Source organism: Phacochoerus africanus, chromosome 9 (assembly GCF_016906955.1).
Source record: "Phacochoerus africanus isolate WHEZ1 chromosome 9, ROS_Pafr_v1, whole genome shotgun sequence".
Classification (NCBI taxonomy): domain Eukaryota; kingdom Metazoa; phylum Chordata; class Mammalia; order Artiodactyla; family Suidae; genus Phacochoerus; species Phacochoerus africanus.
Window position 1 is genome coordinate 5,409,679 of NC_062552.1, and position 24,590 is coordinate 5,434,268.

The 24,590-nt window shown below is 46.9% G+C and overlaps 2 protein-coding genes across 4 annotated transcripts in view; both read right to left on the reverse strand.

Annotated features, from left to right (window-relative positions):
• BLOC1S5 (biogenesis of lysosomal organelles complex 1 subunit 5) overlaps positions 1-8,039 on the reverse strand; it is a 40,765-nt gene extending 32,726 nt beyond the window's left edge. The window contains exons 1-2 of the mRNA XM_047794774.1: positions 7,872-8,039; positions 3,823-3,905 (exon numbers count right to left, since the gene is read on the reverse strand). Coding sequence (XP_047650730.1) covers positions 3,823-3,905; positions 7,872-8,034 — 246 coding nt within the window. The 5' untranslated portion in view covers positions 8,035-8,039. The remainder of the gene's footprint in view (positions 1-3,822; positions 3,906-7,871) is intronic.
• EEF1E1 (eukaryotic translation elongation factor 1 epsilon 1) overlaps positions 3,860-24,590 on the reverse strand; it is a 31,258-nt gene continuing 10,527 nt past the window's right edge. The window contains exons 4-5 of one of the 3 annotated variants that reach the window (XM_047794778.1): positions 8,342-8,424; positions 3,860-3,905 (exon numbers count right to left, since the gene is read on the reverse strand). In XM_047794778.1, the coding sequence (XP_047650734.1) occupies positions 8,350-8,424 (75 nt within the window). In that variant the 3' untranslated portion in view covers positions 3,860-3,905; positions 8,342-8,349. Of the gene's footprint in view, positions 3,906-8,341; positions 8,425-16,718; positions 17,751-24,590 lie in introns of those variants that run through there. The other 2 variants (XM_047794776.1, XM_047794777.1) reach the window with 2 other exon arrangements.

Genomic DNA, 24,590 nt, shown 5'->3' on the forward strand with positions numbered 1-24,590 from the left:
TAAACCTGCATCCTTATGGATACTAGTTGGGTTCATTACTACTGAGCCACAACCGGAACTCCTAGATTAATACATTTTAATTTGATTTCACTTGCTACTACCTTTCTCTTAGTAACAGTTACCGACATTTGTCTAACAATGATCTAACAGGGATTTTTTTTTTTGCTTTTTTTTTTGCTTTTTAGGGCTGCAGCCAAGGCATGTGGAGGTTCCCAGGCTAGGGGTCAAATCGGAGCTGTAGCTGCCAGCCTACACCACAGCCAGATCCTTAACCCACTGAATGAAGCCAGGGATTAAACCTGCAACCTCACGGTTCCCAGTCGGATTCATTTCCACTGCACCATGACGGGAACTCCTGACAGGGATTTTTTAAAAATGATACATCATTTAATCCTTAGAAAATCTCTGCATTACATATGGCTTTTCCCATTTTTTAAAAGAGGAATCTAAACCTTAACGAAGCAAATAAGCATAGCCAGGAAGAGGGATGCCAGCATTTGAACCTGGACATGCCAGCCACACCCAGCTCCAAGGCCCAGGTTCTCCAGGCTTCAGCACAGCCTCTGCTCCATGCAGAGCTGGGAAATTTCTCTCCTCTCCGGCACACACCCATCTCCTGATGGTGGCTGTCCCCACCCCAGTTAAAGGAGGTGCTGCCTTCAAAGGGAGTGAGCTCTTGAACGTGACATATTCTGCGGCTGAAATGTACCAGCACTTCTTTCATCCTCTGTTCAAGACTCAGACTCACTCACACGGCCCTTTCCCAGAAGCCACCTACATTATCCAATGAGCGCTCAGCCACTACTCCGCTGTGTGACTTGCCGCACACTGCTGTCCATCTCTGTGCTCAGTTTCCATGAGGTGAGGGCTGGATCAGGGCAGCCACCTTAATTCCAAAATTCTATGCTTCTTTTAATATAGAGTTGACCTTTACAGCTACATTTACAAATTTTAAAAAATAAAAATTATTCAGAATTCCAAATTAACCAGACGGGCAAAAAAAAAAAAAAAAAAAAAGACAAGACTTATGAGAAGGCCACCAGACACTGGAAAAGCCAGGTTTTAGTTCAAACTCTGTTAACTGTTCTTCTGGATAATATTAAGCACCTACAAGGTACAAGACATTCTTTCAGGCATTTTGAACACAATAAAGACAATCAAATAGCTATATTCTAACGAAGGAAGACAATCGATAAACAAGAGTAAGACAGACAGAGGTCATTCTAAGCGCTTATGGGGGGTGAGAGGGTCCCTGAGATCCCAGCCCCCACCCACACACACTTCCCAGTTCCTCACACCCTAATGGGGCTGCTGCTGCGAAGCGCCTCTGCAGGTACAGCTAAAGTGTCAAATCAGCCGACCCTGGAGTTCCCGTTGTGGTTCAGTGGGTTAAGAACCTGACCAGTATCCGTAAGGATTCGGGTTCAATCTCTGGTCTCGCCCAGTGGGTTAAGGAGCTGGCACTGCTGTAAGCTGTGGTCATGGATGTGGCTCAGCTCTGGTGGACCCCCAGCCTAGGAACGTCCATATGCTGCAGGTGTGGCCCTAAAAAGACAAAAATAAATAAGTAATTTTTAGAAACACTTATTCAAATCAGGCAATCTTAAGGGAGAGTCTCTCTTCGGGGCCTGACTTACTCAGCTGAGTGTGGAACTGAGCAGGGCCCTGTGGGGCTCTGGGCACAACGGCCTTTCTGGGTCCCCCATTTCTTGTTCTGAGGAAATGGGCCTGGTTCAGCCTCCATGGCCTTCCCTGGGTTCCTAGGGGCAGGTTTGGACAGCTGCTGGTCAGGGAGGGGAGGGGATGCAGAGGCCAGGGAGGAGCAGTCAAGAAACAGGGTGGCACGGCCTTGGGGCAGGGTCCTGGCTCCCTCTCAAGGGAGGCACAGAATGACACAGGCGTCTCACACACCGAAGTGAAGAGTTATTTTCCTGATGCCTTTTTTTTGAAATGAATATTTTAAAACTGAACAGCTTGGAGCCCTTCCTTCTGCTTCTCCCTCATCTGACTATACGCTAAACCCAATCACCCGTGAGCTAAAGATGAGGCACCCTGGGCATGACTGCCTGTGGGTTAAAGATTGTTAACACGTGTTTTTCGGGAACTTTACTAGTTTGTTCTCTCTCTCGTGGAAAGGAAGACGCCCGTTCCACGAGGACTGTCATTCTAGGCGATGACCCAGAAGACCCCCACCAGGATCCCACCCAGCCTGGACACCAGCTTCCACGACTGAGAGTCCCCAAAAGAAAGAATGCATGTCTGCCCCAACCCTGCTTCTTATCTGAAACCCTTTTACTCCTTTTGGCTATGAAACTGCCTGCAGTTCTTCCCCAAAGGGGGGCACAGTCATTACAGCATTTGCCTGCTGTGGCCCCCTTTGCCTGGCAAAGCAATGAATGCTATTTTTTCCCCCTCACCCAAAACTCTGTCTCTGTGTCTCTACTCGGCACCCACGGACAGAGGCCAAATTTCAGCAACAGATCCTTAACAGGACCTGGGCTCTTCTCAGCGGGGCCTGCAGCAGGTCTCTGAAGACGGAAGGGGCTGTGCAGCAAGGAGTGGGTGCGGTCCCAGGAGCAGAGAGCGCCGCGGCTGACAGCAAGCAAGGAAATGGGGACTTCATCTACCTTGGCAACGAGCCAAGTCCTGCCACAGTCCTGTCACCCAGAAGGAGGCCCCCAGGCACCAAATAAGAACAGAGCCTGGCCAACCCCTTACATTTAACCTTGTAAGCCCCTGAGCAGAGTACCCGCCATGCTGCGCCCGCCCAGACGTTATTCTCATTACTTTATCTACATTATTGTTAATATACATCTTTATGTAGCATGATAAGGAAGTGGTCTCTGGTTAATTTTCTATGTGCGGGATAACTATTTATATCCTACAACAATAATAATGACGAAGATAACTAACAGTTATTCCCAGGTACCAGAAAATATTCTAGGATATACACACCTTTTTTTTTTTTTTTTAAAGTCTTTTTGTTCTTTTAGGGCTGCACCCACGCATATGGAGGTTCCCAGGCTAGGGGCTGAATCAGAGCTACAGCTGCTGGCCTACACCACAGCCACAGCCACGTCAGACCTGAGTCACATCTGTGACCTACACCACAGCTCATGGCAACGCTGGATCCTTAACCCACTGAGCGAGGCCAGGGATCAAACCCAAGACCTCATGGTTCCTAGTCGGATTAGTTTCCGCTGCGCCACAACAGGAACTCCATAGGATATACACACCTTTAATCTTCACAAAAACCCAGGTATGATGCAGATTTTGAACTCAGAGATGGTGCCTTATGCTGCAGCTCTGTTCCTCTACCTTGAGAGCTCTGTACCACAAGCTTTCTGGACTTTTTCGGGGTTTATGGAAAGGTGCTCTCCTTTTAGCAGGCTCAGACTTCCTGATTGGTGCCTCACTGAAAATAAAACCCCAACTTACACAGTCACACATCGCTTGTGTGACACCACTTACCATCTACCCAGCAGCAGTTTGGGATGCAGTGGTTCACTGCACAGTGAACCAACTGTGCGTGCAAACCCCCAGTCATAGGCAGGCTGGTGCCTCAGCACTGCTGGGACACAGCACACGAGCTGGGTGGCAGATGGAAAAGCTAGGAGAGCGGCCAGGTCATAGAAGGATGCTTAAGCGCTGTCCTATAGAGAGAAAATGCTATCAGAGAGTTTTAAAAGGCAAACTCCTGTCAGTGCGCTCCAGCAGCAGGGCAAAGACTGGCAGACTGGACTGAGTGAGCAGGAAATTACCCTTCTGTACGTTAACACACTAACAGGGCAATCTTTTTACCCAAGAAGTTTCAATACTCACCTCAAATTCTTTCACAAAATAACGGGTTTCACCTTGGATGACTGGTCTGTGATCTAAAAGCCTTGAATGAATTTCTCCAAGATCTGTAAAGACCACATGAAATCCCAGGTCAATCCATGCTCAGCAGCACAATTTCTCGCTCGTCTCACTCTTCCGGTTCCTCATAAACAGATACAAGTTAACATCTGATTCAGACTATGTACTAAGAGGAAACCTCACCCGCTGCTAGCAAACCGGGAAAGTGCTTCAGAGAGCAGTGTGGCAATATCTAATACAGCCAAAGACACGCGACTAGTAAGGAAGGTGCCCTAGGAAAACTCTTAACGCACATGAGAAAGAAATGTATAATGTTTATCACAGGATGAACATAACGTCAAAAAAAAGAAAAAAGGGGAAACAAACACATTCATAGCATGGCTACTGCAAACCAGCGAGTGAAAATGGATACACTAGAGTTCCACTTATTAACATGGATAAATCCCACAAACATAATGTTGGACAAAAAAGAAAGTTTCAGGGAGTTCCCTTGTGGCACAGAGGGTGAAGGGTCTAACCTGCACTGTTGCTGCTGTGTTGAGGGTTCAATCCCTGGCCTGGGAATTTCCACACGCCATGCCGACTCTGGCCTCACACTTTTGCTCACACTGTTTCAAACTAAGCCACCAATACCCTTGCCCTCTCTTCTCGACTGCTCACACTTTATTCTTCAAGCCTCGGACCAGACACTCCATGCACGGGAAGCTCCCCCCACCTCCTAACACCCACCCAGGGACCAGAAACACTCACAGACCCGGCGCCTAAGTACTGAAGCCATCTACGTATTTCCCTTTCACCAGATCCTGGCAATAAAACTCAACAAGTACCTTTTTACAACTGAGAGTCTTCAAGTAAGATGAACCAAAAACCTATTTTCAGAATGAAAAGAGTAAATAGGACCACCAAAAAAGCCAAGGAGGTTCTAGACATAGTTTCAATTATAACTCAATTTTGGATTAACGTGAAAAAGTTTCCTCGGAACTATCGTCTTTGAAAGCAAATTAGATCTGAAACTAATATAATATTGTAAAGGAACTATACTTCGATTCTAAAGAAAGTACCGCTTGGAGTTTCTGCTGTGGCGCAGTGCATTAAGAGTCTGACTGCAGCAGCTGATAGGTGTGGAGGCGCCGTGGGGTAAAGGATCCAGTGTTGCTGCAACTGTGAGAAGGATCACAGCTGTGGCTCAGATTTAATCCCTGAGCAGGGAACTGCCGTAAGCCACAGGTACAGCCTTTATTTAAAAAAAAAAAAAAAAACAACTTACATCAAAAGCCCAAATTTCTGTGTATCAAAGGACACAACCGAGTGAAAAGGCAACCCAGGGAGAAAAAGAACATATGCAGCTCGTGTCTGAAAAAGAATTATAATTCAAATTAGAAAAAGAACTCCTACAACTCAACAAGAACAACAAAAACCAACTACCTGATTAAAAAATGAGCAACAGGAGTTCCCATAGTGGCGCAGTGGTTAACGAATCCAACTGGGAACCATGAGGTTGCGGGTTCAGCCCCTGCCCTTGGTCAGTGGGTTAATGATCCGGCGTTGCCGCGAGCTGTGGTGCAGGTTGCAGACGCAGCTCGGATCCCGTGTTGCTGTGGCTCTGGCGTAGGCTGGTGGCTATGGCTCCGATTAGACCCCTAGCCTGGGAACCTCCATATGCCGTGGCAGCGGCCCAAGAAATAGCAAAAAAGACAAAAAAAAAAAAAAGAAAAGGCAAAAAGACCAAAAAAAAATGAGCAACAGAACAAATCGACATTTCTCCAAATAAGATACACACATGGTCAAATAGCACACAAACAGATGCTCAACATCACTAACCTTGGGGAAATTCAAAGCAAAACTACAGATACTATCTCACACCTATGAATGACCACTACCTAAGAAACAGAAAATAAGTATTGTTTTTGATGCGGAGAAATTGGAATCCTTGTGAACTGTTGGTAAGAATGTAAAACAATTCAGCTGATATGGAAAACTGTGTGCTGACTGCTCAAAGTTAAAAAATGGACTTATCATTTGATCCGGCACCTCAGTTGTGGGGTGTATACAGCATGTAAGAACCTGACCAGACATTCCTACATCACAACAGCCAAAAGTGGGAAGCACCCGAGTGTCCGTCCATGGATGAACGGATATACAAAATGTGGTATATACACACACACACAATGAAATATTTAATATTCAGCCTTAAAAAGAAAGGAAATTCTGGAGTTCCCTGATGCGTCACTGGGTTAAGGATCCCACACTGTCACTGCTATGGAGTGGATTCCATTCCTGGCGGGGAACTTCCACATGCTTTGGGTGAGGCCAAAAAAATTAAAAAAAAAAATAAAAATAAAAGGGAAGTTCTGATGCAGGAATGCACCCTGAGGTTATTATGCTCAGTGAAATAAGGCTTTGAAAACAAAGGACATGCATGATTTCATTTACATGAAGTGCCCGAAGTAGTCACATTCAGAGACAGAAAGCAGAAAGGTGACTGCCAGGGGCTGGGGGTGAAGGGCAGGTTGGGAAGTTAGTGTTTAACGACTACAGAGTTTCAGTTCGGTAAGATGAAAAAGTTATGGAGATGGATGGTGGTGATAGGAACCATGAGGTTTCAGGTTCAATCCCTGGCCTTGCTCAGTGGGTTAAAGATCCAGCATTGCCGTGAGCTGTGCTGTAGGTCAGAGACACGGCTCCGATCTGGCGTGGCTGTGGCTGTGGCGTAGGCCAACAACTACAGCTCCAATTAGACCCCTAGCTTGGGAACCTCCATATGCCACCGGTGCGGCCCTAAAAAAAGACAAAAGACAAAAAAAAAGGGGGAGTTAGGATAAACTTCAGGAGTTCCCGTTACAGCTCAGGCTCAGGGGGTTATGGACCCAAGGATGTCTGTGAAGATGGGGGATGCGAGCCCTGGCCTTGCTCGGTAGCCTGCCGCAAGCTGCAGTATAGGTCACAGATGCCGCTTGGATCCGGTTCTCCTGGCTGTAGCATAGATCCCAGGTGTGGCTGGGATTCCACTCCAAGCCCGGGAACTTCCATATGCTGCAGATGCGGCTGTAAAGAGAGAAAAAAAAGATAAATTTCATATTACATGCATTTTGCCACCATTTAAAACTTCTTACAATAATAGTTCACTAAGATTGCACATATAAACAATCACAACTTACCCCTAACACCTACGCACCACGCCCACACCAATTAAAGAAACAACCTGAAGTCTCCACAACTCTAACAAATACGGTTAACCTATTAACCTAAGGATGCCATTCTTGGATCAGTGTTGAAGGACTCTGGAATCCACCAGGGCTTCAACATCGCAGGACGGTGGGGATGCGGGGACAAGCAGGGGGTTAAGAGAGAGAGAATGGAGATGAGAAAGTGTATATCTAACTGGCAAAGCTCCTACGGCACAAAACAGAGTGGTTGAGAGCTTGGGGAATCAAACTAAGTCAGCTCCGTGAGAATCCCGGCTGTAAGTAGGTTATAAACTTCTCCCAACTCCAAGCAGACCGGATAAAGGGACAGAGTTACACTTGTAAGGCCTTTCGTGTTTTAAGACGCTTGCGTATTCTCTCGTTCACTTCTTCCACGCACCATCCAGAAGCAGACAGGGTCAGGGCGTGGATAAAGCCAACGACCCAGGCACACACCTCCTAACCGCCCTGCCTGGGAACGCGAGCCCTTCCCAACTCCCAAGCTCAGGGCATCACGCGTGGGTTGAGCCCTCGTCCAACCCGGCGCTGCGCGGGGCCCCGGGTTGGGGAAGTGAGAGGGGCGGGCCGGACGGTTCCCGGGGGCGGCTTCTAAGAGGAAGCAAGGCGCCGGGTGGTTTGCTGTTACTGGGAAGCACCCGGCGCGGGGAAACAGGTGGACCGGGGTAGAGGCCCCCCGCCCCCACCACCCCACCCCCGCCACAAACGCTCGTCCATCAGGGAGCAGGGGTCGACCTGGAGTTCGGGCCCAGATCAGGGGGCGCGCCTGGGAGGTGAGGCTGCGCTGGGTTCCTCCGGGGAGATTCATACCCTTGATAATGAGGTACGCTGGCGAGCTTGTGGTCCCCAGTGAGTCCCTCTTCCTGCCACCGCCGCCGCCGCCGCCCGAGGGGGCCTCACAACCCGTGGGGGTCTCCGTCCCTCCGCCACTCATCCCGACCAGCTCCGCCCACCCGCGGGTCACGCTGCGCATGCGCAAAGCTACGCGGCTGGCTTTCCTGGCGCGCAGTTCTTAGCGTCATCAAAGGGCGTAGGGGAAGCTGAGTCTACCCAGCTGGCGGTTCCGGGAAGACACCTGTGGTGTAGTTAGGGACGCGACCATGAAGAAGCCGGTGCCGCCATGCTGGATTAGGGCAGATGCTCTGGGACTAGGAATAGGAAGGTGCCTGAAATGACAGCTAAACGTATTCCTCCATAAACCTGCTGGAATTTGTGTTAGGTTTGAGGAGAAGGAATCCAGTCGCAGAATAATATTAACAATAATGGTATAAATATATTACCTATATCATTACGTGCCACCAGTATTGTATAGATGTTGACGTGTGTTCATTGCCACTTTGGGGAACAGTGTTGGCACTTCTTTCTAACAAAAGAAGAAAGGAGGTTAGAGATTAATGCTCCCAAATCACTTCTCAAACTCATTCATTGCCATGTGAGGAGTAAAAGGAGTTCCTGTGGGGGATCAGCGATTTAAGAACCCTACAGTATCTATGAGGATTGGGGTTCCATCCCTGGCCTCTCTCAGGGGGTTAAAGGATCCACATCGGGGTGAGCTATGGTGTAGGTCGCAGTAGGCTCAGATCCCACGTGGCTGTGGTGTAGGCCGGCAACTGCAGCTCAGATTCCTCCTCTAGCCTGAGAATTTACGTATGCCGCAGGTGGCCCTAAAAAAAAAAAATGTAGAAATATATGTTCTTGGCATTTGTAATTATAAAAATCTCATCTAGTTGTTATATGGACTAAGATAAAATGCAAGTAATTAGGAAAGGGGCCGTTTTGCTAGGCTGCTTTAATTTGTAGTCATGAAAAGACAATTACGCTGTTGCCACGTATCTAGTGCTGCCATGTGGTAAGCTCCATGAAGTTCATCTTGAATTCTCAACAAGTCTTCACGCCTGTTCAAAGGGCAGACAGCACAACTCTGCAGTGACTCCTTTATCTCCTGGGCTCATCCGTGGTTCTAAGAATCATTTCTTCATCCCTGCCCTTCTCCCTCCTCTCTTCATGCAGTTCTTACCCTGTAGGGTCTTGCGGTCACCAACATTTATAATCGAGGGCCTGTAAATGATGGGATGGAGGAAGGTGCAACACAAATATGGGACACCTGGGGGCAGGAGGGGCCAGGAAAGACTTCCCGGAGGAGGTCTGTTTTGTCCTCCCTCCTGGAATGAGGAAATGTTAGCCAGGTGGAGGCAGGATAGAACTTGGGGGTTTTCCAGCAGAAGAAATAACAGAGAGGTATAAAATACACGCATTAATAAATACGATGTGAACTTGGTTAATTGTTGGGTTTAGCTAGTTGTTGGGTCTAGCTTCTAACTTTTCATTTCCCTCGCTTTGGCAACAACCTATAGAAAATTTAAGGATTTTAAAATAATTCATTATGCACCCCACTTCTAGGCACTTCTCAACTCAAATTTTCTCCTACACATGCAAGACTAAATTCTCTCTAAACGTGTCTTCTGAGTGTCTTTGAACTACTGACAAACCTGGGAGGGCTCACTCTAGTACACCGAGACTGCTTTCCTCACATTATCATGGTTGTTAAAAATGCAGTCTGGGTTCTACTTCCTAAAGCTCTCTTTCAGTAGTTCGGGGGTAGCTGCTTCCTCACTTTCCCAATTGCCAGTTGGTCAGGATACTCATGATAACAGAACTGCAGGTGCAGTTGTTCAGACTTTGGGATCAGACAGAATTGGGTTCAATTCTGGCTGTGACACTTGCCTGAAGTTCCTTTTCTATAAAATAGCACGAAAATATCCATATTATACAGCTGATAAAGAAGATAATACCTGGAGTTCCCGTTGTGGCGCAGTGGTTAACGAATCCGACTAGGAACTATGGGGTTGGGGGTTCAATCCCTGGCCTTGCTCAGTGGATTAACGATCCGGCGTTGCCGTGAGCTGTGGTGTGGGTTGCAGACGTGGCTCGGATTGCTGTGGCTCTGGTGCAGGCTGGCAGCTATAGCTCCAATTAGACCCCTAGCCTGGGAACCTCCATATGCCACGAGTGCAGCCCCAGAAAAGGCAAAAAGACAAAAAAAAAAAAAAAGAAAGAAAGAAAGAAAGAAAATAATACCTGTAAAATATTTCGTCCAGTGTGTGGCACATATCAAATGCTCAATAAATTTTATGATTTCAGTAACTTCCTCTATCTCCTTTAAAAAATTTTTTAAATTTTATTATTATTTTTTAAATGATCCACACCCACGGCATATAGAAGTTCCCTGGCCAGGGACTGAATTCAAGCCCCAGCTGCAGCAATGCCAGATTCTTTAACCCACTGTGCTGGGCCAGGGATCAAACGCAGGCCTCTGCAGCAACCTGAGCCACTGCATTGGGATTCTTAACCCACAGTGCCACAGTGGGAACTCCCTCTGTCTCCTTTTAAAGCCCTGTATGATCTGCTCTCATTCCCCCAATTTGCCTTTATCCACCATCACTATAATTTCTTGCACTTGTTTTGCACTTTACGATTTATAAAATGTTATCACACTCCACATACCAAATGTCTCTTCGTACTCTCACTAATCTAGTTTAGCTAAATACACACACAGGCCACATTCTGCTCCTCCCATCAGGAGATGGAGTTTGCCCCCTCCCCCCTCGGGCACATATCCCGCCCCCCCCCCTGTCCCCCCGTCCCCCAGTCTGGACCAACCTTCTGACTTGTCTTGACCAGCAGAAACAAGATGAGCCTAAAGCCACCTGGCAATTTCTGCTTTTGCTCTTGTCAGGAAGTCTAGGCTGTCCTGCTGAGGTGAGGCCAAGGGTGAGACATCCCATGTAGAGAAAGGCTTTCTGGGTGAGAATGGAGCTCCCCAACAGCCAAGTGTGAGGCAGGCCTTCTTGGCTCCTTCATCCCAGGCCTCAGTCAGCTGACCGCAATCCCATGAACTGCAGTGGAGCAGATACTACAACGTGAAGCCAGGAAACCGCCTAATCCACCCACAATATTCTGGAAAATAATAAATTCTGTTGTTCTAATCCACTAAGGGGTGTGTTTAAATTATGCCCACATCTTTTTTTTTTTTTTTTTTCTTTCCCAGGGCTGCACTTGAAGCATATGGAAGTTCCCGGGCTAGGGGTAGAATTGGAGCCACAGCTTGCAGCTACGGATCCTTAACCCACTGAGCAAGACCAGGGATCGAACCCCCATACTCATGGAGACGATGTTGGGTTCTTAACCTGCTAAGTCACAATGGAAACTCCATAATTATGCCCACCTCTCATAGAAAGGATTTGACATGGCTTACAAAGATCTGTAAACGTACTCCCACAAGGCGGTACCGTAGTTAATGAAACAGCAGATCCATAGTCTGAGCCCTGGTCTATGCACTTCAAGGCTGGTGCATTCAAAACCAGTGGAATTCCATCAGCTGGGGTGAAGGGGTGGGGTGTCTCTCTACTGTGTCATAACTGTGCCAGACACTCTTTCTGCCTCTTTCTCTTTAGACACCCCCTTCCCAGAATGCTTTCCTTGCCCCCTCTGCCAGTTCAATGAGTTGGATAAACTTCACTTATGTTGTAGAATAAAGACTATGGCTCATCTTGGTCCCTTGTTCCTGGGAGATAACTTCTAAATCCTTAGAATTTCCCAAGTGACAGGAGTAACTTTGTTATTCCTGCTGGACCTGGGCTTATGCTAGTGGTCACTCCTGTGGGTACCTACGTGTTTTAGGATGCGGGGCTGGCTATGCCTGAAAGACCAACATGTGATGAAAGGGTCGAGGCTTTAAGCCACATAATATCAGCCGGACTTCTAAGGAGGGTCAGGGAGCTGGGGACTGAGTTCAGTCATGTGGGCAATGATTCAGTCAATCATGCCTTCCCCGAGATACCCCAATAAAAACCCTCTGGACACCAAGCAGGGTGAGCTTCCTGGTTGGTGGTCATATGTTAATGTGCCAAGAGGGCAAGGCAAACTGAGGACACAGAAGCTTAGCATTGGGGACCCTTCCAGACCTCACCCTATGCATCTCTTCGTTTGGCCAGTCTTGATTGGTATCATCTGCAACAAAATTGTAATCATAAGTACAGCGTTTTCCTGAGTTCCATGAGTCATTCAAGTGAACTATTGACCCTAAGAGGATCAGGTGAGAACCCCTGAAATTTATAGACAGCTGGACAGAAGCTGCAGTGGCCTGGGAAGCCCAGAGCTTGTGGAACCTTCTGGAGTCTAAAGAGGTCTGGCTAACTCTGGGAGTCAGTGTCAGAACTGTGTGGCCAGTGAACCCACACGTGGCACTGAAGACAGGCCAGCTAATGTTTTAAGCGCTGTATACACACTACCTCATTTAATCCTCATGGCAGTCCTTTGTAGGTGGTATTATTATTATTATTATTATTTTCATTTTACAGATGAGGAGACTGAGGCAGAGAGGCTAAATGCCTGGCCCGTTTGGGGCAGAAACAACCGGTCCCTGGGTACAGTGGGTGATGAGAGCATGGGGAAGGACCATCCGGGAGAAGGAAGAGGGGAGCCACACTCACTCTAACTGGTCATATGGCCGTTGCATTTCCTCAAACACGTTTAACGAATCCGGATGGAGCCTTTCAGGGAGACCGGCACAGTGCTAGGAGCTGGGACATAGCTCTGAGGGAGGGGGCAGGCGACCTGCGGGGCCAGTATTAAAGCCCCGCGCAATTACTCTTCTCCACTGCTGTTGCATTACAGCCTGCAGATATACGTTCCAGTTGTTTGACTGTAGTATTTTGCCCACTGCTGAGCTGTGTTGTTCTCTGAGACGATCAGGTCCAGGGTACGCCTCTGTTCCTTTCTCCTCTTTTGCAGAAATCCGTAAAGTGCAGCGTAGGCAGCAAAGAGAGCCGTCCTGCTCCAAAGCTTGTCTCCCTTCAAGCAGTTTCTGCAGCAGCTCCATCCCTTAGAAGAGCCGCGCTTTACGGGGAGGGGCTGCGGGAGAGGGGGACAGAGCCGACCAATCGGAAGGCAGGATTCTCCAGCACCACACTAGTCCCACCTCCAGAGAACTGGACAAGGGGAGGCACAAAGACACAGGCAGGAGCTTTTCTTTGGATGAACCTCCTCTATGTTCGATTGTCATCCAAGCCACAGACAGGTGTAGTATAATGGTTCTCATGCTGGGGTCGCCACACCAGATCTCTTGAATCAGAAACTCTAATGTGACCCCAGCAATCTGTGTTTTGAGAAGCCCGGGGCGATTCCCACGCATGCTGAGACCCAAAGCTTTCCGGCAACAGCTGTCACTCACACCCTCTAACTTCTGACCCTGACAGTCAGCTCTACAGTTCTTTCATCCAAGTCACGGGGCTCAGTCGGACACCGAACAGTTAGGAACTGCAAAGCTGGTGAGGCCAATCGGATGATTAAACATCTCTAAGGGCCTTTAAGATAGGGTGTGTGTGTTGCAGGAGGTTGGGGAAAATGGGGCAGTGGAGGAAGAATAACCCGCATTGCACGAGACTAGTCCCTGGACTGAGCCAAAGAAACTCTGGAATTTGCAGTCAGATGGCTGGAAGTTTGTGGCCTCAGTCAGAGGCCTGGGGCCTTTTTGTTCAGAGCGATGCCTTGTCAGGTTAGTTGTGTGGCTACTGTATTTCAAGCTTAACTTGGACAGACAGGCCTGCCAGGCACAAATTTCTCAAGCAGATTATGTTTGGGGCAAGGCAGAGAGAGGTTGGGGACAAAAATTATCCACTGCAAGACCTCGAGGACGGATGACCCTCAGCAGGATGGGCAGGCGGGGTCTGCAGGACTCCTGAGTCCTGGCTAGCCCTGGGGACTCAGCCTCCCTCAAGTGGAAGAGACATCACGCACGCACAAGCCATCGGATTAACTCGCCAGGCTGGAAGAGATGTGAAGCTTTCATTCTCCCCGCAAGAAACACAAACTTAAAAGATGAAAATATGCCCAAGGGAACTGCAATAACGGAAGGAGAAACTTTTGAGACATGGTAGCAAAAAACGGCCAACATGGCCAATCCCCTGACTGCCCGCCTCCCTTCTTCTGGCCACGCTCCTAAGTGAATGATGAGTTTTGTTGGATTCGCCAGCAATCGGAATTAGTTTTATTCACCAGCAATACGGGGAATAAAGGCAGGGCCTGCAGGAATGTGGGCCCCAGGAGCAAGTCGTCATTACTGCAAAATCAAATTCCCCACCTCATCTCTGATACGCCTGAATGTAACCCTAGAGGTGGGCGTCCTTCCGTGTGATAAATCCAGCCGACGAGACATGGAGCAGTGGGATAGAGGCCCCGGCGTGTCTAAAACCTCTGCACAGCCAGATACGTGACGGCAACTTTCTCCCCATTTGCTTTTGCAGTAAAATTCACCCAGAGCTCCAGGACGAGTTGGGAATGTAATTCTGCTTCAATAAATCACGACTAAAATGAAGATGCCTAGATATGTAGCAGCCTACTCCTGGGTGCGGAGAATTCAAAATTTAGTGCCCTGGTCACCGGTAGGGACAGGTTATCTAATGGGGAGAAATAAGAAATATTGCTCTCTGAGGTTAAAAAGCTAAATGTCTGAAAGTTTGTGTGACATCTTACTCTTTTTTTTTTTTTCAAGGAATGAAGTCAGATGTTAGAAAAAGTATATATAAGTAAATGAAAAAGCTGTCCCTCACAATAATTCTAATTTGACTGCCTGTGAAATAGTTGGCTATTTCATCTTTTGGTGTGATATATGTGTATCTGATTGTAATAGGTCTGTTCATGCCTAATACCTCTGCTTAAATTTTTTTTTTGCCTTTTGTTTTTTTAGGGCCACACCCACGGCAAATGGAAACTGCCAGGCTAGGGGATCATTCGGGGCTGTAGCTGCTGGCCTACACCACAGCCACAGCAACGCGGGATCCAAGCCGCATCTGTGACCTACACCACAGCTCACGGCAACGCTGGACCCTTAACCCACTGAGTGAGACCAGGGATCAAACCCACGTCCTCATGGATACTAGTCAGGTTTGTTAACCACCGAGCCAAGAGGGGGAACTCCAAATATATATGTTTTTTCCTTTGCTTAAAAATTTTAATACATTTTTTTTTTTGGGGGGGGGGATTGAACCCATGCCACAACAGTGACCATGCTGGATTCTTAACCCACCAGGCCACCAGGGAACTCCTTATTGACATGTCTTTTTTTTCTTTTCAGGGCTGTACCCGCAACATAAGGAGGGTCCCTGGTCTGACTGAGGTGCTGACCAGCAGGTGGGTCAGTCTCTACTCTGCCCCAGCTCCTAAACTGACATGAGAATAAAGTGAATGTTGCCAAGTGTCTGATACAAAGCCCAGAACACAGCAGACACTCAGTAAATGGTATCTGATCATTTTTACTTATGTTTAAAGAATGCTGAGCAACTAGCAGCCTCCCCAAGGATGCTTTACATGCTGTTTCAGGAATCTGTTTATTGCAAGATGTCAAATATAGAAGGGGAGTTCCCTTGAGGCACAGCAGGTTCCCTTGAGGATCTGGTGTTGACACTGCAGTGGCTTGGGTCACTGTTGTGGCAGGGGTTCCACTTTGGCCCTGGAACTCTCATATGCCTTGGGCACGGCCGGATTAAAAAAAAAAAAAAAAAACTGCAATGGATTATGGGATGAGGAGTGCTGCAGGAGTCTAGGATTTACAGGAAAATGGTGGAAAGGGCATCCACTTTTCAGAAGGCATGGCATAGACTTTATTTTAGAGTTTTGCTGATCTTTCTGGAAAAAAAACCCAGTATGCTCTCTTTTTTCAACAGCTTGGAAGATGTAAGGATCAGAGAGTCTTTGACTGGTGAATAACATGACAGATTCATGTTTTAGCATGATCACAAGATGCTCTGCCAAGTTGTCTCATCTCAGATGGGGCTGCTGAACAGGTGCCTCAGACATGACCGTTGGGAAGAGGCTTGTGAATTTGTTATTTATTTATTTTGTCTTTTGTCTTTTTAGGGCCGTACCCGCGGCATATGGAGGTTCCCAGGCTAGGGGTCTAATGGAAGCTGTAGCTGCCGGCCTACCCCACAGCCACAGCCACACCAGATCTGAGCTGCATCTGCAACCTACACCACAGCTCACAGCAACACCAGATCCCCGACCCACTGAAAGAGGCCAGGGATCGAATCCGCATCCTCATGTATACTAGTTGGGCTCGTTAACCACTGAGCCACGACGGGAACTCCTGAATTGGTTAATATGACTTGATAAAACTGTCGGTTCTGGATCTTACAATCTTCCGAGAAAGTTTGTCTTTCTCGAATCACTTTCTGTGCCGGGCACTGCGCCAGGTCATTTTTATACATTTTCACTGCAAGTTAAGTCACCATCAGTCACTTTGACCTCTATTTCAGAGGAGGCATTCACATGCAATGACTTATCTGAGGTGTCACAACTAATACATGGTGAAGCTCATGTATTTGACTCCACTTGTTTCTTTGCATAGAGCATCAACAGCAGCCTTTCTAATGCTGGTTTTCCGTTTAGAATAATCTAGTACCGAGTCCAAAATTCACAGGGTGGTAGGAATTTCCCATTGCTTTTCAGCTACTGCATATTCCAATAAACCCAACGACAACAAAAGAGCCATCAACTCAAGGGAATGTATCTGAGTCCACTTCCCTCTAGGGCAGTGCAGGAGTTTAGCTTCAGCTCGGTGAACACTGACCACAGGAAAGAAAGAAACAAACAAAAAAAAAAGATTTTCTCAACCATGTTTACTGGCGCACATAAACATCTGAAAACAAATCCATCTGTCTTCCCTTTTTTGCCTCCTTGGCACAATGTACTATAGTTCTTAATAAACAAAGCGCTTAGAAATATTCAGAAGGGGAAAATGAATTTTAGAAGACGACAGAAGAGGTCAACAAATAGCCAAACGTGTCAACCACTGGAAGGACTATTTTTTCCTAAGAGCATTCAGCCACTGATTTATAACCTTTCTTAAAATAAATTTCACCTATAAAACAAGATGGTTTATACCTTGATCTCAAGTTTCGACAGCAGTTCAAGTTTTAAAAAAAAGTTTAAAAAAAAAACTGCAAAATTTCAACTAAGGAACAAATAAAACATTGGGACACATGTATATGCTTTACAAATTCTGCCGGCTTCCACACATAAAGAACAACTGCGTACGCATGTACGTTAGTCCTCTGGTCCAGAATACACTCTCCGTTTAAAATATTTCACCACTCTTCTGCAGAGCACGGACGGCTTCTAGTGAGAACTAGTATATAGTCTGTTCTTGATGAAAACAACGCTAGACAGATGTTGTCTGATGCCCGGGTAATGCTGAATGTGACAAAACCAGCGAGACACATTAAGATATTTCTCCTTTTCTTGAACAGTCAGGTCAACCTAAGTAGAGATTAAAAACACACACACAACACAGACATTACATAAGCGCAACTATGAATATCATTTGGGTAGGAGCTAGAAATTGGGGGAAAACAAAAAACAAAAAACCCTACAGTTTTCAAAGCCAAATATACTCAAGACAGGAGTGAAACAGTTCAGCCACTTGGAAGAGCTTTCTATTTGTCTGATGCTTTTAATGTTCAATTCAGAACCAAAAGTACTTTCTAGTGAAATCTGAAAAATTTACATTATACCAGGAGCTGGAGGACTGAAGAGTCTGGTTTTTGTTTTATTGGAAAGGAAAATGGGAGAAAGGGGGAGAATAGCTTCTGAAAGAGTGAGACAGTTCTTTCTCCAATCTTCTTTGCAAACCTAAAATAAGAAAGGTTTACTGGCATCTAATATACTTGAGGAGGGCATATTAAGTACACTCAAATATATATCTTTGTAGGTGACTGCTTCTTCCTACTAAACTCTGGGGGAAAACTTCACAGAAGAAGACAATGACCCATTGAATGTCAAGTGGTTATTGCTCAATTCCAGAAGGAAGGGCCACCTCTAGTTTTCCAGGGGTGGGTGTTTCAGATGAACAACAGGCCTTCTCAGTTCTGTTTGCAAGAAGCTGAACTCTATCTTCAGAGGCGGGTGGTAGCAGGGCACACAGTGACTATCAAGCTCCAAGGACGCCCAGAGATTCGATTAGAGAAAGATGCAATCAGAACCCTTGGCACCTCTCATTTCACAGGGCTCCAGCTTCCAAAATAGGTGATTTGGACTTTTCTCTGAGCCAAATCTTCAAATCATGAAGAGGTGTCAAGTAAGAAGCCAGCAGGACAGCCTCGGACCACGTAAGAGAGGTGATCTTGCGTCTCCTGCTGTTGATTCACTTATTTAACATATTGCAAAAGTCTCCATAAAACTGACAGGGATGTTGACACAGAGAAGAACCCTCAGCCAGAACCACTAGTGCTCTGCTAGCGGAGGGCCTTAGTGAGACGGACGTCCTTCAGAATTTAGCATATACTTGTGCCTACAGGCAAACGTCCTGCAAAGCTACCAGGTCAGCGAAATGGAAGGACAGGTCACTCCGGTGCCTGGTAATTATTTGAGAGTAGAAACAGTATTAGCAATAAAATTAAAACGTAGATACGTCGTATTTTCTCAATAAATGTTTAACTGAACTTGTATTTTCATTTTACATTTATGATTATTTATTTACTATTTATTTTTTGCTGTTTTTCTTTTTGCTTTTCAGGGCTGTACCCACAGCACATGCAAGTTCCCAGGCTAGGGGTCCAATCGGAGCTGCAGCTGCTGGCCTATGCCACAGCCACAGCAATGCGGGATCCGAGCCCCGTCTGCAACCCACACCACAGCTCACGGCAACGCCGGATCCTTAACCCACTGAGCAAGGCCAGGGATCGAACCCACGTCCTCATGGATCCTAGTCGGGTTTGTTACTGCTGAGCCACAACAGGAACTCTCCTTCAGGGCAATTTAAACAGAAAAACTGGGAGAAGCCATCGTGCTCTCCTCTTTGCCTCCATGACATTAGGATACGACTGTTATCAATAGCTGGTCTGCTAGGATGACCTTTGGGGTCAAATGTCCACCTTTGTTGGACCAGTTTCCTTAAATTATGAGCAGGGAGAGTCCGTTGTTACTGTTACATAAAGATTTAAGTTTCAGGTTTAAATCCCACATACAAGCTGCTATAAAAAATTACAAAAATAGGGAGTTCCCGCCATGGTTCAGCAGAAAGAAATCTGACCAGCATCCATGAGGACGCAGGTCTGATCCCTGGCCTGGCTCACTGGGTTAAAGATCCGGCACATTGCCATGAGCTGTGGTGTAGGTCACAGATTCGGCTGGATCTGCCGTGGCTGTGGCTGTGGCGTAGGCCGGTGGCTACAGCTCCGACCTGATCCCTAGCCTGAGAACCTCCACATGCCTCAGAGTTGGCCCGAAAAAGCAAAAACAAAACAAAACAAAACACAAAAAATAAACTCATCCTGTTTAGGGGGTTGCAGGGTGGCATCTAGTTCTCAAAAATATGTCCCTCTGTTTACCTACAATATCGTTAGGCCATGGCATTGCAGATAAAAAAAATCAACACATCAGTCAAGAACACTGGTAAAGTGTGTGTGTATGTGTGTGTGTGTCTTTTTAGGCCATGGCATGCAGATAAAAAAATCAACACATTAGTAAAGAACACTGGTAAGGAGTGTGTGTGTGTGTGTGTGTGTGTGTGTGTGTGTGTGTGTCTCTCTCTTTTTAGGGCCGAACCTGTGGCATATGGAAGTTCCCAAGCTGGGAGTCTAATCGGAGCTGTAGCTGCCGGCCTACACCACAGCCACTGCAACACCAGAACTGAGCTGCGTCTGCCACCTACACCACAGCTCATGGAAACGCAGGATCCTTAAGCCACTGAGCGAGGCCAGGGATCAAACCCGCAACCCCATGTTTCCTAGTGGGATTCAGTTCCACTGTGTCACGACAGGAACTCCAAGAATGCCTCTTTTAAATTTAAAAGTTACTTTTTATTAAAAGAGAATTCATGGTTTCGCATGTAAAGAAGTATTATTCCTAAGTATCTTGTGTGTTACACATAGGAGACACTTAAACAACCACTGTGGAATAAACCAAACATCAGACCATATTTCAAAGCATAAAACATGTATGTTCTTGGTAAAAGACCGAAGTCTTTGTTCTTTTTCTACATCTTTACCACATGCAAAACTCACCACTGAATTTAAAAATGAGAGATTTCTAAAACGTTCAACCGCTAGCAAATAAGTTGCAAATCTAACAGGAAATGGGGCGAGTTTTCACTCATTCACACGTACCTACATAGATGCATAAAATTCAAAACCAACTTCAGTAAACCTCTTTACTGACAGTTCCAGCAAACAGAAGTAACTAGAATTACTCCAATTTGATCTCACGTCAGCTGCTGAAATATCCAATGACTCAAATGTGACTGCTTACAATGGAGCCTTTTCAGGACTCTTTTGTTTGAAAAAGTCTCTACTCAGCTGTTTTCTGAGATGTCATTTCTTAGAATGAACCCAAGAGCTCGGAGAAGAAAGCAGTTCCAGACAATGAGGTCCCAACACCTGTCTGGTCTACGTTCGAGCTGTTCACCCAGATTTTGCATCAGGGGGAGAGGGCACAGCCTGTTGACCATGTGCATTTCAGACAGCGCTGCCATCACAGAAATATGCTGCCACCAGGCCTGCTACTAAAGAAAACAACAACAAACTACCACACTCGGCAAAATCAATATTCTCCAACTTCAAAATTTCACATTTTCACTCTCCGGTGTAAAGGCTCAGTCTCTAGAGCCACAGCATGAAAATGATTTTTATTCCAAGAGCTTCTAACGTTGCTTCTAACATTTCCTAATTTATCCCAATCATTTTTAACGAGATGATCTACTGTCCATTTGTCTACTGGCCCTCAGAAAATGTGGCTGCAGACACAGCACTTTCCCAGAAGGATCTGGCTACACTGAACCTTTTGGTTCAGACTTTGGAGCTTGTCCTTAAGAGTCCGAGGAAGCTATGACTGGTGAGCTCCCCTCCTTCTTCGTGGACGACGTGTTACCGAATGGACCGTAAACAGAGAAACACACACACACACACACGGCCGCCGGCACCACCAAACTCACATTTTTGACAGCTTTTGGGATGGGATCCCACCAACTATTTTACTCACGACACTGGTTTCCTATCATCCCTTCCAGGTGACTGGTTTTTTTTCCTTCTCTTTTTTTCTAACAGGAAACACAGTGCGATTGTCTGGTAACCATTTCCTGCTCCTTACTGGCCTGCGTGCCAGTGTGTCTACGTGATGCTTGGCTCTTTTGACCTAATCATTCCTTTTAATTTATACTGGCACTCGTGAACTAGTGTGAACTTTAAAGCTCAAGAGATAATATTCTTAGTCACTAGATTTCCCATGCAGACAGGGGAGAAGCTCTCTCAGGGGCCCATTCCAGACCAGGGGCCGGGGCGGGAGTGCTGGTCTGTTGCCTTTCCAACTGGCCCCAGGTTACCTCTGGGACGTGCTTTAGGGGTGGATTCTGGATTGTTCTGCAGCTCTTTCTTTTACTTCTCCTTTCTTTCAGAAAGAAGGACACCTCCCCTGGTGCTCCAAACTCCAAAACAAATATATTTCAATTGATAACAGTCTTATGGTCAGCAGCACATACCCCTACAGAGAACTTGAATAATCTTGGGTGACAGCTGCTGTCTCCCGGTGAGATCACCCTGAGAAAGCAATGCGTCGCTGCAGTGACAATAACAGGCCACAGTCACGGGCAGCGTAACAAAGAACAGTGTGATAATCCTCAGAGGGAAGCAAGCGAGAGACCGGCTCTCACAGGGTAACTCAGCCACGAGTGCAATCCAGCTCACGCTGCCACCAAACAGAGCAATTATTTGATGACCTGAAGGTTCCCAACGCTGTTTTGGGCGCTGTGCTGATCCCATATTAAGTATCTAATAACGAGAACACGTAAGTGAAGGAACACATGAGGGCAAACATAAACACACTTCGAAGGCCAACAAAGCACCAGAAGCCGCGTCTGATGCACGTGAGCTCGTGCTGGGTCTGCACCTCACATCGACCCTCCTGCATCCAATGCCCAGGAAGCATTTTTTTCTCATCGGGGTATATCTGCACCACAGTGCGGGGCGGTCACAGCACAGGCATCGTCAGGGAGGCCTGCTCCTGACAGGCCTTTATTCCTCCCAGGTGCTCTGCCTGCATGTGGACCAGGGTGGGAGAGGCCGTGGTTATAGACTCCTTTCATGAACCCACAGGGATGGTGAGCAGTGACTTACATGTTATTCCACTTTTTTTTTTTTTTTTTTTTGCTTTTTAGGGCTACATCTGCGGCATATGGAGGTTCCCAGGCTAGGGGTCTAATCGGAGCTGTAGCTGCTGGCCTAACCAGAGCCACAGCAACGCCAGATCTGAGCTGCATCTGCGACCTACACCACAGCTCACGGCAATGCCAGACCCTTAACCCACTGAGCAAGGTCAGGGATCAAACCCACATCCTCGTGGATACTAGTCTTATTCATTTCCACTGTGCCACAGTGGGAACTGCCCCCCTTTTCTCCCTTCCATTTTTGGTCACCCCTCAGCATATGGAGTTCCCCAGCCAGGGATCAGGTCTGAGCTGCAGCTGCAACCTATGCACCAGCTGGGGCCATTGGCAGATACTTTACCCACTGTGCCGGGCCGGGGACCGAACCTGTGTCCCAGGGCTGGAGAGACGCCATTAATACCCCTGCACCACAGCAGGAACTCCCCATTCAATTTTGTTTTGAAAAATGTAAGCATGATACCCTTACCTACAGTATTGTAGCCACTACATATAAAGCGGATATACCAGGAGGATACTCTACTCTCAAACCAGGGGCACAGATCACTGCATATGGTTAGGAGAACCCTAGCGCTGAAAGGCAGCATTGAATGAAGCACTTCTAAGCTGCGGGAAAACCAAACGCCCCTGCGGGCACCTGGATTCTCCGGGGACAGCCTGGCGGCTGGGGCTACGATGCTCTGCATTATGGAATCCCGGCCTTGTTCTCTCTGCTGCCAAAGGCTTTCCACCCAGGCTGCCTCCTTTTCAGAGGGTTTCCTTTTCCTACCGCATGACCTGTATTCACCTGAGAAGGGAAAAATGTAAAAACGTATAATCTGGTTTGCAAGAGTCACACTTCATTATTGTGCTTTTTTAACTAGATGGGAGAAGCGCTGTCCTTCTCAGCAACAGCCTGAGGCTTCACTAAGCCAGACCTTGGACGGTCCGCACGACCTTCACTAGCTCCTGGAAGGCACCACGTGTGAGACAGAGATGACATCTCCCCAACACCAAGCTTTAAAATTAAGTAAGGCCCCCTTTAAGCGCCTGTGAAATGTCACCAAGTGCGTGGCTGCTGCTCTGAGGGGTCAGTTATTCCTGCTCCCCTCCCGGGCGGCCATGCCCGCAGCTGCACAATCTCACTCAAATCAAGTGATGGACTCCTCCAAGTTCAAAGACAGGGTCTGCCGCGGGGACAGACACCTGGATACCGTGAGAGCAAACCCTTTTTTACTTTGGGGGCTTTGCGCATTTTGAAATAAGGTAAGTTATGCCATGTCCCCATTCTAAATTCAAAATGCTCCTAGAATATTTGACTCTAGAATGGAGTAAGAAGAGGCTGGCGTGAGCAAAGGATTTCAGCTCTCCTTAGACCGTCTTCGCATTTAAATAGGACTACTTTAGACGTTAATTATTTTGGAGTATGTAACTAAAGACTAGACTCTCACGATAAACACAGGCTGCTTAAAAGAGGAAATATAAAGAGGGTGAGATTACTAAATCTTGCTCATCTCAAGAAGCACTTGGCAGAATTCCCGCTGTGGTGCAAAGGGTTAGAAATTCAACTGCAGCAGCTCAGGTCACGACAGAGGTAGAGGTCTGAGCCCTGGCCTGGCACGATGGATTAAAGGATCTGGCATTGCCTCGGTTGTGCCATCGGTGGCAGCTGCAACTTGGATTCAATTGCTGGCCCAGGAACTTCCATGTGCCATGGATGCAGCCATTAAAAAAAAATTTAATAAAATAAAATAAAAAGGCACTTAGCAGCATTAAGCACTGTGCCAGGAGCTGGAGGGGCATGAAAAGAAACATGACCCGATTCTCCTCCATCTCCTTATTTTGCTTTAAACCAAGTCACATCCCCCCCCAAGTCGGAGAAGTTGGTCCTGCTTTGCTCCTGGTGCCCCAGGGTAATCTTTAACAGCCTTCCCTTCATTATCAAAAGTGCCGTTTTGGAAGGGAAATTATAGGGCCATTCCACTTAGAAGCAATGCTTTTAGCCAAATTTACCATAAGCTTTCTAAAAGGATGAAAATTCCCCAGAACAGCCGAAGCCATCCAGACTTTGCTGATGTGTCCCTGACAACTTCACGATTCTACGTTGCCTCTTTATTCGCATAATATTCCAATCAGAGATTCACCCTAGATTCCATTCTCTCTTATTCACTAATTGTTTTCATGCCAAACAGTCTCATGCCAAACTGTTGATGAGACCAACAGTTGCCTGAAAATAGAGTTGTCTCCCTTTTCTATGGCCCTCGAGGACAGTGTCTGGGGCGCAGTCAGCAAGCTCTCCGGAAGCAACCAAGCAACCCGGGAACCGGGGAGAGCAGGAT